The sequence below is a fragment of the Diabrotica undecimpunctata genome, chromosome 4 (assembly GCF_040954645.1).
Source record: "Diabrotica undecimpunctata isolate CICGRU chromosome 4, icDiaUnde3, whole genome shotgun sequence".
Classification (NCBI taxonomy): domain Eukaryota; kingdom Metazoa; phylum Arthropoda; class Insecta; order Coleoptera; family Chrysomelidae; genus Diabrotica; species Diabrotica undecimpunctata.
Window position 1 is genome coordinate 154,829,751 of NC_092806.1, and position 17,189 is coordinate 154,846,939.

Below are 17,189 nucleotides of genomic sequence, written 5' to 3' on the forward strand. Positions count from 1 at the left end.
AGGCATGTTTTCCAAGATAACCCTCTCAACACATTTTCCATAAGCCTCTCAAATGTCGCAGGAGCATTACAAAGACCAAATGGCATAACGTTGAATTGCCACAATCCAGATCCTGTGGTGAAGGCTGTCTTTTCTTTATCGACTGGGTCCATTTCTACCTGCCAGTATCCAGACTTCAAATCTAAAGTAGAAAACAATTTACTTCCAGCCAATGTGTCCAATGTGTCATCGATTCGAGGCAGAGGATAACTATCTTTCTTGGTAATGTTGTTCAGCAAACGGTAATCCACACAGAACCTCGTCGTTCCGTCTTTCTTCTTAACCAGGACCACCGGAGAGACCCATGGACTCGTAGAAGGTTCTATCACCCCACACCTGACACCATTTGTTGTGAATTTATTAATTGTTAAGTCTTTAATTTATAATGTCTTGTTCTTATCTTAATTCATTAAAAAGCACAATGACTGATATTTATTTATTTTCACTAAACATACATAATTTATTAAAAAGCGAACGTAACATTTTATCGCGAGCGCGTCGTCCGAATTAACTGTCCCTTCCAAATAAAGTTCCGTTATTATATACCAGTGCCGTTATCTCGAATCGTCTAAAACCTTCGATGGCGAAACGGTAAAAGCAAACTGGATTTCCCTCGCATCGCTTCTGGAAGGTCGCTCAGGTAAATCGAGGCCTCTCGTAAACTCTACAACATATTAGATTAAAAACATGTTTTAAAGGTTAAAACTATGACTCATATTTTTACGTAACACAATTATACTTAATTATTTCTATTAGGTGTTCCGTCAATTACAATTTAATAAAGGTATTACTTACGATTACTCCCTTGAAAACTCCATTTCCCGGTATGTCATCTCCAAATGATATATCCTTTTTAGTTCAGCAGCTTCTAGTAGCAAGTAACTAGAAACAGAGCACATGGACAGATAACTTCACATAAACATTAAAGTGGTATCGGTAAAAATAAAAGAAAAAACTAGGTTCCTAATAAGACCTAAGTAAATTAATTAATTGATTGAATGAAAATTTGATGGACATACAGCGAGACATAAATACAACAGAACAAATTACTTATACATTGGAGACCATGGAACTACAAATAACAAAGACCAAAACTACAATTTAGATGATCAGGTTCCATAAAACAACATGCTGAATTAAGATAGATGCAAATAGCCCGGGATAAAGAACGATGGAGGAAGTAGAGAAAGATCTATGTTCAAATAAAGATATTATTGGCGATGTTTTTTTTATTATTCTTGTTTCCTTGTAATTTATGGTGTTTTGGTTACATATCACGTTCAGTCACAATTAGCTTATTATACTATGTTTCAGCCTGTGGAGAGAGGCAGAATTCTCAGACGACCACATTTCCTGAGCAATGCCAATACTGCCCTTCAATTTTTGGCATCTAAGAGAATCAAGCTAGTCAATATAAACGCCAGTGATTTGGTGGACGGGAGACCACCTGTCGTATTAGGACTGATCTGGACGATCATTTTGTACTTCCAGGTAAGTTTCGTTTTTATTAGAAGCTTTTGTAATGTAAGTGTGTATTCTGTTTTGGATATTGATTATTAAATATAATAAATTATAGAATGTGGGACAAATGCGTGGATTTATTTCAAAAGCGACTAGTAGGATGTACTTACTATTCCGTACTGCTGCAGGTCGCAATTTTCTGAGGCAAATTTAAATTAGTTGTTTAAAGCTCAGAATATCTAATGTTATTATAGGATTTAAACAAAAAAGTACGTATTATATTTAAAAGATGTCACTTATTAGAAGTGAATATTATAAATTATTGTTTTCTGACCAGTTTTTATGCCATTTCATTCTCGCTATTTTAATTTCCCTGTAATAGTCAATTAATTATTTAGTACTGAATTTATACGGTATATGAATAGTAAAAAAATACCTATCATAAATTGTACACCTATAATACGACTATAGAATGGCCAAATGCCAGTGATTTATTACTCTGTCTCTCAATAACAAATACCGTTTACACACAGGGTGTTTCAAAAAAAGGTAACCCCATCTCTAGGGTAGGTAAAAAACTGAAAAATAATTGGGGTTTGCTTGGTAAAAAATTTTTGTAACGCCATCCGTTTGCAAGATACAAGGCGTTGAAGATAAAAAAATTTTACGCATTTTTTACGATTTTGCCGAAACTACTGGCAACATTGTAATGAAATTTTATACGAATATGTTTTGGAAGCTGATACATCCCATGAATTTGTTTTTATATCTGATTCTTATAGAGGGCGCTAGTTACACGGATCGTACTAAGTATTAGTCAATATAACTTAGTTAAGAGTATAATTATTAATCAAAATTTCAAGTAAACTTAAACATCATTCAATTTTACACGAAAAAGGTACCCTTGGTAAAACTCGATACTGTGTACCGTTTTCGGAATATTTTGATTTGAAAATTATGAAGTAATAATTGATGCTGGTATAAAATAGTTAGTAATTAAACAAAACTCACAAGAAGAAAATTAAATTAATGACTAAGAACATAAAATAAAATTCAATTACAGTAAGTGTTCAAAATGCCCTCCGTTTTCGCGAATACACAAGTCTATTATTTTTTCTAAAGATTCCATTAACCTTCTAAACGGTAGGGGATTAGCTATGATGTCATTAAATTGACGTTGAATTCTTTCTTCCAATTCTTGGCGTGAGTTTACCTCTGTAGCATAGACTTTTTCCTTAATATACGACCAAACTGCGTAGTCCAAAGGGTTAAAATCGCATGACCGAGGAGGCCAATGAATCGGAGCTTCTGCACCTCTACCAATCCGTCGATTCGGAAAATGATTACTCAACCAATTACGACACCTTCTATCAAAGTGTGGTGGAGCTCCATCGTGCATAAAAAATAAAGATTTTCGCTCGTTTAGCGTTAAATCTTCTAATATCTCGAATAAGGAGTTGTTTAAAAAATCAAGATACATATCACCATTTAAATTTTCAGGTAGAATATGATAACCTATTAATTTGTTACCTAAAGTTGCTGCCCAAAACTTACACTTTAAATGAGTGTTGGTAATGTGATACCCTTTTGACTCGTGGATTCTCATCACACCAGTAGTGTGCATTATGGGAGTTAACATACCTTGTCGCGTAAAGGTGGACTCGTCCGTAAAAAGAATGCATTTTAAAAAATTTGGATTGTGGGCTGTCCTTTGTTGCAATGTTTCACAAAAATCCACTCTAACCGGTAGATCATCTGGCAAGAGCTCTTGGACTTGTCTGTAATGATAAGGATGTAATTGCTGTTCTTTCAGTATCCGCCAAGTACTTGAAGGAGAAGTATTTGTTTGTATTGCCATATTCCTTACGCTAACTGTTGGATCTTGATCAAGTAAATTTAAAATATTATTTTCTTTATTAATTGTTCTTGTTGTTCTTGGTCTACCAGAATTTATTTTATTTGGTCTCACATTCCCAGTTTCTCGACAACGTCGTTCAACGGTTCTAAATGTTTTTTTACTTGGTAAGTTTCTTCTAGGAAACTTTTCTGCATAACGTGTCACAGCTGCACTAGAACATCCTAAACATTCGCCTAAGGTTAATAACATGTCAGTGTATTCAACATTTGAGTACATTTTGATTTGATTTTACAAATAACAAGGTTTCAAAACTCTAATTATTGTTGATTTATCGTCATAACAATCAATAAATGTCAGATTTCCATGGCACACTTGAAGAAAATAGAGGTATACCTATTAGAACTTTATCATTACTACCAGCATCAATTATTACTTCATAATTTTCAAATCAAAATATTCCGAAAACGGTACACAGTATCGAGTTTTACCAAGAGTACCTTTTTCGTGTAAAATTGAATGATGTTTAAGTTTACTTGAAATTTTGATTAATAATTATACTCTTAAAAAAGTTATATTGACTAATACTTAGTACGATCCGTGTAACTAGCGCCCTCTATGAGAATCAGATATAAAAACAAATTCATGGGATGTATCAGCTTCCAAAACATATTCGTATACAATTTCATTACAATGTTGCCAGTAGTTTCGGCAAAATCGTAAAAAATGCGTAAAATTTTTTTTTCTTCAACGCCCTGTATCTTGAAAACGGATGGCGTTACAAAAATTTTTTACTAAGCAAACCCCAATTATTTTTCAGTTTTTTACCTACCCTAGAGACGGGGTTACCTTTTTTTGAAACACCCTGTATAATAAATGTTAAATTCGATTTTTTACTTTCAATTCCAAAACAAATACACATTTACCTAAGTATATCTTTGAAAGTACCGCTTAGTGGTTAGGCAGATACATATTTACCGTATCCTATGTATGTATGCTAGATCTACTTAATTTTTTAATGTTAAAAGCTTCGTAATAATCAGGATATGGAGTTTTGGCATACGGTAAGTAAGCTAGTGTAGCAGATATTGTATTATCATCAAATATTATTTTAATGTGCATGTCTTAAGTACACTCTCGATTAGAAAACTTCGACAGCGAGAGCCTTAAAAGACTTCGATTTTTTTGTAAAATGAGGTAGACCAATGAAGAAATGAATTTTAGTCTTAGACTTTTTAATAGATTTCGTAATAAGTATTTTAGATCTGTTCAATGCTGTTCCTGACAGAATATTTGCTTTAGTATAATATTTATCTTAGTACAGGCTCAATGATTAATGCTTTCAGTAGTTTATACTGTAATTAGTGCTTTTAAGTACGGAATTATTGTACGGGATGGTGAATCGTCGAAAGTACAATAAAAAATGCAATGGGATATTCTTAACTGTTGAAATAAGGCCTACTTTATTATTGTAAAGAACGAGTCATTCGAAATTGTTTGTAAAAGTCTGAAATATGTATGAAGTTATGTTGAAACCGTCCTTCAAGCTACGTACATACATAGGCAGAATGGTACGTACTGTAGCCAACAAAGTAGCAGCTGTCTTAATAATTGATGAATGTAGAAACAATTTCCATGCAGCAGAACGTCTTTTTATTAAGAGGTACCCCGATCGCCCTATACCGAGAACTTATTTGAGGGAGCTTTTTCGGAAGTTTAAAGAAACAGGTAGTGTTTAAGATGCCAAGCGATCTGATCGAGCAACAATTGATGATGACAACAAAATGACATAATTGCATAAATGGTAGGGAATCCTACTTCTTTTACAGCCCAAGTTGCGTCTATATGCGAAATTAGTCAAAGGACAGTACATCGAGTGTTGGCTAAAAATAAATTTTACAAACTAAAAATTGTGCACCAACTTTCAGATGATGACCCCGACCGAAGACTAGAATTCTGTAACAATATGTTCAATCGAATTAACCAACATTCAGATTACATAAAAACAATTTGTTTTAGTGACGAAAATACTTTTTCTCTCGATGGAAATGTTACACATACAATGTGAGGTATTGGAGTAACACAAATCCTCACATCTTTCGTGAAAAACAGACTCACATTCCAGAAAAATTAAATGTTTGGGCACGTATTTGGGAAACCAAATAGTTTTTCTCAATGCTAACTTAACGTGTGAAGTGTATGTGACGATGTTACAAAAGGCAATTGAGCCGTTAATTCTTGAAATTCTGGAAGGTAATCCAGATGAATTCGTCAACTTGGAAATAACGTTGGTGCTCCTGTACATTATTATGGTGCAGTAAGATGTTACCTAGATGAGGAATATCGTCGTAGACGAATTGGACGACGACATTCGATAGTATGGCCAGCTCGGTCACCAGACTAGATCTGTTCAATGCTGTTCCTGACAGAATATTTGCTTTAGTATAATATTTATCTTAGTACAGGCTCAATGATTAATGCTTTCAGTAGTTTATACTGTAATTAGTGCTTTTAAGTACGGAATTATTGTACGGGATGGTGAATCGTCGAAAGTACAATAAAAAATGCAATGGGATATTCTTAACTGTTGAAATAAGGCCTACTTTATTATTGTAAAGAACGAGTCATTCGAAATTGTTTGTAAAAGTCTGAAATATGTATGAAGTTATGTTGAAACCGTCCTTCAAGCTACGTACATACATAGGCAGAATGGTACGTACTGTAGCCAACAAAGTAGCAGCTGTCTTAATAATTGATGAATGTAGAAACAATTTCCATGCAGCAGAACGTCTTTTTATTAAGAGGTACCCCGATCGCCCTATACCGAGAACTTATTTGAGGGAGCTTTTTCGGAAGTTTAAAGAAACAGGTAGTGTTTAAGATGCCAAGCGATCTGATCGAGCAACAATTGATGATGACAACAAAATGACATAATTGCATAAATGGTAGGGAATCCTACTTCTTTTACAGCCCAAGTTGCGTCTATATGCGAAATTAGTCAAAGGACAGTACATCGAGTGTTGGCTAAAAATAAATTTTACAAACTAAAAATTGTGCACCAACTTTCAGATGATGACCCCGACCGAAGACTAGAATTCTGTAACAATATGTTCAATCGAATTAACCAACATTCAGATTACATAAAAACAATTTGTTTTAGTGACGAAAATACTTTTTCTCTCGATGGAAATGTTACACATACAATGTGAGGTATTGGAGTAACACAAATCCTCACATCTTTCGTGAAAAACAGACTCACATTCCAAAAAAATTAAATGTTTGGGCACGTATTTGGGAAACCAAATAGTTTTTCTCAATGCTAACTTAACGTGTGAAGTGTATGTGACGATGTTACAAAACGCAATTGAGCCGTTAATTCTTGAAATTCTGGAAGGTAATCCAGATGAATTCGTCAACTTGGAAATAACGTTGGTGCTCCTGTACATTATTATGTAGATATAAGATGTTACCTAGATGAGGAATATCGTCGTAGATGAATTGGACGACGACATTCGATAGTATGGCCAGCTCGGTCACCAGACCTTACACTATTAGATTTTTATTCTGTAATGTACTTGAAATCTAAGGTTTATACTACAGCCTTCGACAGTATGGACATTTTGAAACAACGAATTGTTGAAAAATGTAGGGCAATTTCAACGCTTACGACAAGAGTTTACCAATAGGATACATTACTGTCAGGAAGTAGATGGAGCACATTTTGATCACCTGGTTCTTAAATCTTTATTAATTATATGCGAAACTACAATTTTAGTATTATTTATAACAATGGGAACATAAGTCCCATTGACAATAATTATTAAATTTTGAATTAGAGAATAATTTCAAATTTCAGTCTGTTTGTCTGTTAATAATCTGTTTAAATACCTTTGGAATCAAAATAATCGAGAAACCAGCAATTCAATAATTTATAACTTCCCAATGCGTTTCTTAGGGTGTATACGTCGATTCACTATCCCGCATAAAATACTAAATAGACAAACATCTGTATGTGCAATTCTATTGATTAGACTTTTGAGAAATTATAAACAAGAGATCGATATTGTTAAATTAATCAGATTATTAACTATTTATAAGCCATGAATATTGTGAGTCAATTAAGCATTAACAATATTTTTTTAACAGATCGAAGAAAACCGAAGGCAACTCGAATATTTAACTCAATGGGGAAGTACCAGCAGTTTGGAGAGCGCTGGAACCACCTCATCAAAGGACAAATGGAAACAAGGAGCGAGAAAAACTCTGTTGAATTGGGTATCCAACGCTCTACCCTCTGATTCCGGCATCGTCGTCAAAGACTTTGGAGCCAGCTGGAGAGACGGCATAGCTTTCTTGGCTATCATCGACGCTATTAAGAAAAATTTGGTAAGTAATTGTTAGCCATCATCTTTCTTATACTTCTCCATATGTTTCATATAATCGGTTCATTTTTTTTTCTTCAAATGTGAGGAATTTAGGAAAAGTACTTTTTTGTTTTTTGTGTACTTTGAAAAGTACACTGAAGTACTTACAAAAGTACTTTGAAGAAATTCTTGACGTCCTAATTGAACACGATTTTCTTCAAATTAGTTAGTGCACGCCATATATCCTCGTAGCTTGTCTTGTCTGTATACGACTGATACCATATAAAGCAAGGATCGAGGACCATCTTCTAATCTCAGTACTCTTCCAACTTTATGCTGCTGATTTTTTAACTCGTCCAAACGACCGAACTTCTTATAGAATACGGACGAGATTCCTTAAGTCATCTTAAGGTCTTTGGCAACACAGTGGGCTATAGAGACACGTTATGTGGAACACTAAAAAGGTCCTGCTGAACTTCTGTGTTTCCACCGAAACTAGCACTCTTTCTCTCTGCGTAATTTGACATACATTCATTAAAGCTTAGTCGCCGGTCATCTTTGATCCCATGTTAAAGAGTTCGTGCTTCTTCTGTTTCATTTGAGCCAGCATAAGGTGCAAGACAATTTATGTGAACTACTTTTGGTTTACCTTTCGACAACTTCTTCTTAATTCGGTATATTACGTCATTTATTTCCTTTTTAATTTCATACGGACCCTCCCATTGTCTTTGCAGTTTAGGAGACAAGCGTCGATGACGTTGTGGACGATAAAGCCAAACAAGATCACCTACTTCGAAGCTTTCATTCTTGCATCTAGAATCATATTGAACTTTCATTCTGTCACTGACTAACTGGATGTGTTGTCGGGCAAGCTCATGCATGTTGTTCATTCTTAACTTCAGGCGGTCGACATATTCTTCGCTTGCAACATGTTCTTCGGAAGGTCTGCAGCCAAACTCTAGGTCGCAGGGCAAACGAAGTTCACGACCTAACATCAGACAGGTTGGAGTCTGGCCTGTAGTTTCATTCACAGCCGAGCGGTAGGCCATTAGGAATAAATGCATGTGCTGGTCCCAATCTCTTTGATGTTCGGATACAACTTTGGACAGTTGTTTACCCATCGTTCGGTTCATCCTCTCGACCATTCCATCTGATTAAGGAAGCAGGGGTGTTGTTCTGATCTTATTGACACCAATCAATTTACAAACGTTTTGGAAAAGGGTTGACTCGAAGTTTCGCCTTTCCATAGAACTACCAACATTGTACTGTTTCGTGGGTGCCCTCTTTTTACCAACTGGACCATTACTGGTTGCATACAGTTCACATTTCCGGCACCATCTTCTTTCATTATCTTTACAGTTTATCCAATAGAACCGTTCTCAGCCCTTTTGCAGAGTCTTCGTAATACCAAACTGTCCACTTGATGCACCGTCATGCAACTGACGCAATATTTCTGACACTTTACTTTTAGGTACAATCAACTGAAACTTAGATTCTGTACCATCATTGTTCTCAAAGGTTCTATACTGAAGACTATCTTTTAGTACTAGGCAATTCCATTGGCTCAAGTAAGACTTGACTTCTGAAATACATGCACTAATGTCTTGCCAAGTAGGTCTTTCACTTCGACGCATACAATTCAATACTCTATTTATACATGGATCATCTGCTTGAGCGTCTTGTAGCTGTTGAGGCTGCCATTGATCATTAATGAAGGGGGTTCGTCTCACGGGACAAAGTCGTTCCTCCAATTTAAGACAGTGATTACAATTTGCAGTGAATGGCTGCCTTGACTGAGCATTAGCATTTGAATGACTTTTTCCAGCCCAGTGTTCGATCTGTTCTAGCTTTCTGGGTTCTAGGATTCATCCTTCTAAGAATTGTGACACGTACTATGCGTCGGAAGTATGCTATTTCGTTACATTATGTTGGAGACTTACTGTGATCTATTTTAAATTGATTTAGTCAACTTTTATAAGTCACCAGTTCAGGTAAATCATCTCCAGCATCGTTTCTGAATTTTCATCAATTCCAAAAACTATTACTTGAATTATAGCCTTATATTGTCTTTTGGATCAATACTTGTAGTAAAATATCGGTGTAATTTGTACCAGTAAAAAGAATAAAAAGATTGTTTATACCTAGATAATATTATATTTACTGATTTTTATTATTTATTGCACAGATTGACATCGCCGACATGAAGAAAGCCACAAACAGAGCCAGACTAGAAACTGCTTTCGATGTAGCAGAAAACGAATTAGGAATTTCGAAATTACTAGACCCAGAAGACGTAGACGTACCCAAACCAGACGAAAAATCTATCATGACCTATGTTGCACAATTCTTGCACAAGTATCCCGAACCGAAAAGCACCGGACCTGACGCCATAGCAGCTATCCAAATAGAGTACAACGATCTCTTAAAGTGGCTGCAACAGAAAACGCAGACTTTGGATAATTTAGAAAAAACCAATTCTCTTCCTTTGGATTATAGAGAGTATGCAGAGTTTAAATCAGCAGTGGACGAGAAAGAAAAGTTGTATAAGAAGTTAAAACTGCTGATAGAGTCTCAAAGTTCAATTTCTATAGCCAAAGAAAGTTGGCATGAGGTTGTACAGTTATGGGAGACCTTGCAGCAACAACTTTTGAGGTGGTTATGGCTTTTGGACTCCAAGCTTCCAGGTTAGTACACTTGAATCTGAGTTTGTAAACACAAATTCAAATAAAAATACATTTTTAATATACACCATAGTATATGCACACTCTATTTTTTCTTAAATACATTTTTTTACAGGTGACTTCAAGTTCATTGGGGAATGGTTAGCCAAAGCAGAAAAACTAATATACTGTGACACCATCCCAACCGTCATGAACGAAGAAACCGCCATGATCATAAGTAGAAAACTAGAAGAACACAAAGCCTTTTTTGCCGACTTACCTACTATTAAAGAGACTTTCAACAGGGCTTGTCAAAGTCCCTTAGTTAGAGAAGTGCCTTCTGAACAGTTAGAAAATATGACTGTTAGACTGAATGACATTGGACCTAAAGCGGCTCAACGTAGAGTCAAGCTGAAGTTCCTGGAACACAAGGTAAATCTTAATTTACTCAGTTAAGTTTTTTCGTGCGTTTTTAATGATATATGTAATTAGTAATTTAATTCAAGAACAAAAAATTCGTTGATCATGGCTTTATAGTAGTAATTATTCCCATAAAGCTCACCAAACAATACGTTTTCCTGGATGTCGACGTTGTAACAATTGCTTAAGGACTGTCTTCAAAATGCAGCATTTTTGTGATTGTTGTATTATCAATCAAAAATTAGCTTCACCGTGGAGCAAAATTTTATTGTGAAAATCCGAATCAACAGCATCCTTTTTTGAAATGTACAATGTTCTTGTAGTACGACTTCTAGTAGTCGTGAAGCGTTAATTCTTGCTCGAGTTTTATTTTGGAAGCCCGCTAACCAAGATCTTCCTGCAAAATCATCAATAAAGTGAATGGGGTCAAATTTTTGTCCACATCGTTTTGATTCTAAGCTCTCCAGCAGCAATTGATTCTTCGTACAACGAAGATCGAAAACGGGACCATTTTTTTTCGGCTATGATCAATTAGATGCAAGTTATAAAAATATCTAGTTACAAACTAAAGCTTTATACCTCTAAAAAGAAACATTCTAATAGTTTCTGCTTAATTTCATCGGTTTGTCAACAATTAATAACTTTATTATGTATCTCGTTTTATAGTGTTGCCTTATTGCATTTTTGCAACTTACTGAGACTAAACTGAAAGTATGGACTTCCAAATATGGACGAGTGGACGAAGTGACCCAATTATTGGACCAATATCGTAATTTTGTGACGAAGAGTCACATATTTGTAGAATTTCAGAAAGCCTTTATTGACATGCAAGCCGTGAATGAAGAATACAAACGAGATGGAAATATAGGTAAGGTTTATTACAAAAATGTAACAGTATCTATCAATAATTGTGCCATTAGAATATGGAAACTGCAGTAAGGAGTAACATGAGCTTTTTTTATAGAGTTTTTACGTTATTCATATCGATACATTTGTAGGTTATGTCATAAATTAATAATGGTACTAGTCATAAGCTTGCTTTAGTATGCCACTGGCAAACCAGAAACTCAAAGACGCCATTTAATTTTTATTTTTTGGTCGACACTTTAAAAGCAAACTCTCCTTCCTGCGATTTTATGTTCTTTCACTGAATTAACAGAATAAGAAATAATCAGAACGTAAACTCACAATTACCACTTTTACTCGTTTATATGTTTAAATTATTTCTTTATCAATTTGAACGACGCACTATAAAATTTGATGATGTCATTAACAATTCAAATCTAAATTTCAGACAAAAAAGAAATTGCCGAAATTGACAGATTTATGCGAGACATCTCCGAGCGTTGGAAGAACGTTTCCATGGAGCTCAGATGCGTTCAAAGTATGCTGGAGGAAGTTGTTGCTTATTGGAGACGTTGGGACACCCTATCAGAAGAATTCGACAGATGGCTGGCAACTGCTGAAAAAGCCCTAAACCTACCCGAAGAAGAGCAAATGGAATTTTTCCAAAATATCAGTTTGTGGCGAGATAACTATCAGTTGTTGGGAGATACTGTAAGTTTTCTTATAGCGACATGCCAAGACAAGATAGCTGTTGAGCTTAAAGACCGGTTTCAAGTCATGTCGGAACGTTGGGACAAGATATATCCCCAAGTTAACAAATACAGTCATGCTGGTGATATATTAAGAAACCGCAAAGACTTCAGATCTGGGTTAGAAGTTTTATCCAAATGGTTAAGGAAAGCGGAGAATGTACTAAATACTCCTTCTTTGGGATCCATGGAAAGAATTAGAGAGCATACTCAGAACTTGCAACGTCTACAAGGTGAAGTAGAAGAGATCGAAAACTTATTCAAAAACATCAGCAAAGCCTTCCAAAGTCTTATTCAAGATTTATCTAGAGATGAAGTTGAAAAGATGATGAATACCTTAAAACAAGAAAAAGAGGCACTAGTTAAAGTACGAGCTTTGATTCCTGCTCAAATTCACCTGTTCAATCAACTGTTGATCCAACAAGAGTCTTTAGAAGCAGGTCAAAAAGAGATTAATAAATGGTTAGATGACGCTGAAAACATTCTAAGTAGTCTATCGTTAGACGCAGATAGAGAACAACTTAAAGAACAAGTAGAAAAAGTGAAGCACTTCTTCACTAGAACATTATATTACAAATCCATGTTAGATAGTAAAAACAAAGTCATGAACAACATTATTAAATCAGTAGACCAAGCAAGCAACCCAGATGTTGCTAACATGACAGCTCAAATGGATCAGTTGAACGACAGATTTGAGTATGTGACTCAAAGTTCTCAAGTATGGGAACAGAAATTACATGAAGCCATTAGATGTTGGCATAACTTTTCAGAATGCGAACGAGTCATCTCCAGCTGGTTGAACCAAGCCGAAAAGCTGACATTAGAGAAGAGAATCGACAGCAAAGAAACTGTCGAGCAGCACAAGAACTTCTTCCAATCGGTGAATGAGAGATGGATTCACGATTTGATTCAAAGTGCACAAGATCTTTGTAACTGTCTTCCTAAAGAACAGCACGCTCCTATTTTGTCTTCGGTAGACTATTTACAGAATAAATGGAAAGAGGTGCTTTCCTTTGCTCCTCTTCACCTGATGAAGCTCGAATTCAGACTGGATGAAACAACGTTCAACTACTACATTAAAGAAATTGAAAAAGAAATTACCAACCAAAAGATATCATTCAGCCGCCAAGAAAACGTAGAAACAATCTTAAGACGAAACAAAGAATTCTTCTCTTCCAAAGGTCCGCTGGCTGAAACACAAAAGAGTCTAGAACACCTTATAAAAATCTCCAATATATACACTGCAAATTATCCTAAAGACCAAACCCTAAAGCAATCTGTGGAGAAAGCTGAACAAGCTTGGCATAATGTTAACATCAAGATTGAAAATCTAAAACAACAGTTGGACCAAGTTCCTGAAAGATGGCAAGCTTACCACACTAAGTTCGAAGAAATGTCCAAGTGGATGGATGGAGTTGATGATACCTTGAAAAATATTCTAAACGATGTCAATTCCATGGAAGAATTCGAGCGAGAAAAAGCTATATTTCAGGTTAGTATTCTATGATTTTTTGTCATATCGGTTAGGCTTATAGCGTACATATTACGTAGTTTATCTACCAATGTAGTTTGGGGATTATTATGGCTTTAACCTTTATTAATTCGTACTGAATACTAAAGATTATGCTCAATTTTGTCATTAATTCGTCTTTTTCATTATCAATTATCTTCTTATGAGCTCAAACGGTCTCAGTTTATTGTTCAGTATATGTCAACTATGATAAATAAGGTGTGTATTCAGTCGCGAGATCTTATATATTACTGATAGCATACTCGATTCACTCAAGATTTCAAATTTTTATATAAAGATCTGTCTGTTTTATATAAAGATAAATCGGATTGTCATCTGCTGAACTATTCAGATCTGCCGTAAACAAAGTCAGAATAGCCATGTTGATTGCCAACGTTCGGAACGGACAAGGCACATGAAGAAGAAGATATAAAGATCTACTTTCAGATTGTATACTGCTGCAATCAAAAAGTATCTAAAAAGACTGACACTATTTTTGAATAAAAATTGAAATTTCAGTAATCATTTTCATCTAAAATGGTAAAATTTGATACAATGCCGTTTTCTCTTACATTAATCAGAACTGGTTGGACAGGTTTTTTTCTATAAAACCGTTAATTTCGCATATTTTGTGACAATATATCAAAGTATATCTAATAAGCACATTTAGTGGCATTTTAAAGCCAATTAAACTTATCACTTAACAAATACGAGGGCAAGGGAAAAGTTGTCAGGTTAATAGTGAAAAAATGAAAAAGTTTATATACAAAATTTTTTTATTGCGTTGCGATCTTCTTTTATTCTAATATATTTTGTCTAATATTTACGTAAAAACAAAATCCATCCTAAAAGTTTCTAAATAGGAGTTCTTAACTTCTTCTTCATAATGTTCAGGGTCGGATTTAAATTATGTTCCTTTCTTAATGCATTTTTCCATTCCTTTTCTTTCATTTGTTAATATTTTACGTCGTCTAGTGATTTTTATCTTTCTTTTCATATATTGTTCATTTTGTCTATCCATTTCGTCCTGTACTTCCTCTTTTTTATCATTTTTTTCCACACCATCTCAATCGGGTTCAGTTCGCAATGGTAAAGCGACAATCTCAAAATCTTAACGCTATATTTTTCCGCAATTGTTTCAATTTTGTACTTGTTGGGGAGGGCGGGGTAATGGCGTAACCTTAAGAGATCGTTATTTTTTGTGACTTAATTTTGAGATGAAAGAAATATGTAACTGCTAGCGATCTAAGAACTAAGTTTTTAACTTAAATTAGTTTTCAGAAATTTTTCATTCGCCTTGATTAAGCGACAATAAACGCAAAACTTTTTTGTGTAACGTTACGGCATTGCCCCAGGCCTAGGGGGTAATGGCGCCACCTACTGAATTGAAATGATGGATAAAACATGTTCTAAGCAAATATCTTTATTGAAATTTTATTTGGAAACATAAAAAATAACAGTATAATGAATGATAAATGAAAACATAACCTAAAAACAACCTACTATTCTATTCACAGAAGTCACAAACATAATTTGTGGCACTGTCTTTTCCACTGCATTGAGAATGAGCCCATTTCGAGCAAAGTGTATAGCGATACCAAATTCAGTGTCTTCAAATTCTCCACAAATTAAACATTTCTCCTTATCGGCAAACACAGTGGGTAGGGAGATATCATCATTTGAATCATCATCACAAAGTTTGTCATCATCAAAATCTTCTGACGATGTTTCATCAAAATCGAATTTTGGTCTGATAGTTTTCTTCATTTTCTTTGTTTTTTTATTCTTAGAAAGTTTGTTTTCAGATAAAAACGTCCTTCTGTTTTGTTTCAATTTTTTTGATTTTTTCCAATATTTTTGTTTCATTTTGCAATCTGTAAAATTTCGGTTCACTGCTTTCGCTTTTTGCTTCAACTCTTTTTCTTTAGATCTTGCAGGATGTCTTTCATTGGTGTCGAAGTCAGGATAATAGAATGTTGCTTTCTATCCTGACCTTTTTGTTTAGGATCAGTCCTGTTAGTTGGCATTGGTGAAATGTCGAGAATGCTTTTTGAAAATCTACTTTTCCTGACGATGTCCCCGGTTGACTACGATTAATAATCTCGATAGCAGTAGCAGGTCTTTCAGGAGGATTTTCATTAATAGGTGCCTCATTAGTAGAGGTATCATTGAGTTTTTCAGAATTTTCCTCCTTGTCCTCAACAATTATTTGCTCTATGACTGAATAAGCGGGAGCAAAATCTTCTTCACTGAATTTATCTGGTTGAAATGGAAAAATTACACATGCTTTGAATCCTGCCTCTGCCTTTTCAAGGGTAGCAATCCTCAAGTAAGCTTTGCTGAATATCGGAGCAATATCGTATGGAGTGTTTTTTTGTTAAAAATTTGTTTTCATAAAATTATCACACTCCTTATTGAACGCATTCTTAAGAGGCCTGTAGAAAGATACATCTAAGGGGGAATGAGGTGGAAGCGACACAACGTGAATGTGGTTTGAACGGCAAAAGTCATAACATGGCAAAGAAATATGGGTTCCACGATTATCCATTTACAGAAGGACAGGGTCCTCTTCACTTGACTTAGTGGTTTTCTGGAAATGTTTCAGCCAATCTAAAAATAAATCTTCGTTTAACCACCCATTGTGTGAACATCTATAAATGGCTCCAGGAGGTCCTCCTCGCTGCAACAAAGGTGACATCCGTTTCCTTGAATAAATAAACATTTGGGGGCGTATATATTCCTGAAGCGCTCATGGCACACACTACAGTGATATTCTTGACACGCTCCCAACTCGTAACTCCTCCCACTTGCTTCTGTCCTCTTGGTGCAAGAATTTTTCCCGGTTTTTGTACTGTTTAAATTCCTGCTTCGTGCCCCAAGTATTCCAATTTCCTGATTATATTCGCGTATATTCCGTATATGCGCGTATATTCCAGTGCTATGATTCATAAATCCAGTCCTGATGCGCCGCTCGGGTCAAACCGGCAACGTGGTCGGTCGTTCTCCCGTAAGAAATACATTGCCTATCTTAACTGCACTGCATTCTAACTGTGCCTTCTACTATAGAGGCTTAAACAATTGCATTACAATACTATGTATTCGATCAAATTGGAGAACTGATAGCCTGGGGAACTTTTCACTTTACCCTCGTAGAGTAACTTTTGTGTCTACAATTTTGTAGTTATAGCTAAATAGTATTGACATATTTTATATAAATATTTTATGTTTTGATGCTACAGTTCAGACAAATAAGGGTAAATTTTAATAATACAAAAAGTAGAGTAC

At 35.1% G+C, this 17,189-nt stretch overlaps 1 protein-coding gene across 13 annotated transcripts in view; it reads left to right on the top strand.

Moving 5' to 3' along the window:
- Msp300 (Muscle-specific protein 300 kDa) overlaps positions 1-17,189 on the top strand; it is a 477,430-nt gene that overhangs the window by 203,729 nt on the left and 256,512 nt on the right. For all 13 annotated transcript variants that reach the window (XM_072530648.1, XM_072530657.1, XM_072530658.1 and 10 more), the window contains 6 exons: positions 1,354-1,530; positions 7,502-7,741; positions 9,905-10,403; positions 10,516-10,811; positions 11,466-11,667; positions 12,094-13,886. In XM_072530648.1, the coding sequence (XP_072386749.1) occupies positions 1,354-1,530; positions 7,502-7,741; positions 9,905-10,403; positions 10,516-10,811; positions 11,466-11,667; positions 12,094-13,886 (3,207 nt within the window). The remainder of the gene's footprint in view (positions 1-1,353; positions 1,531-7,501; positions 7,742-9,904; positions 10,404-10,515; positions 10,812-11,465; positions 11,668-12,093; positions 13,887-17,189) is intronic.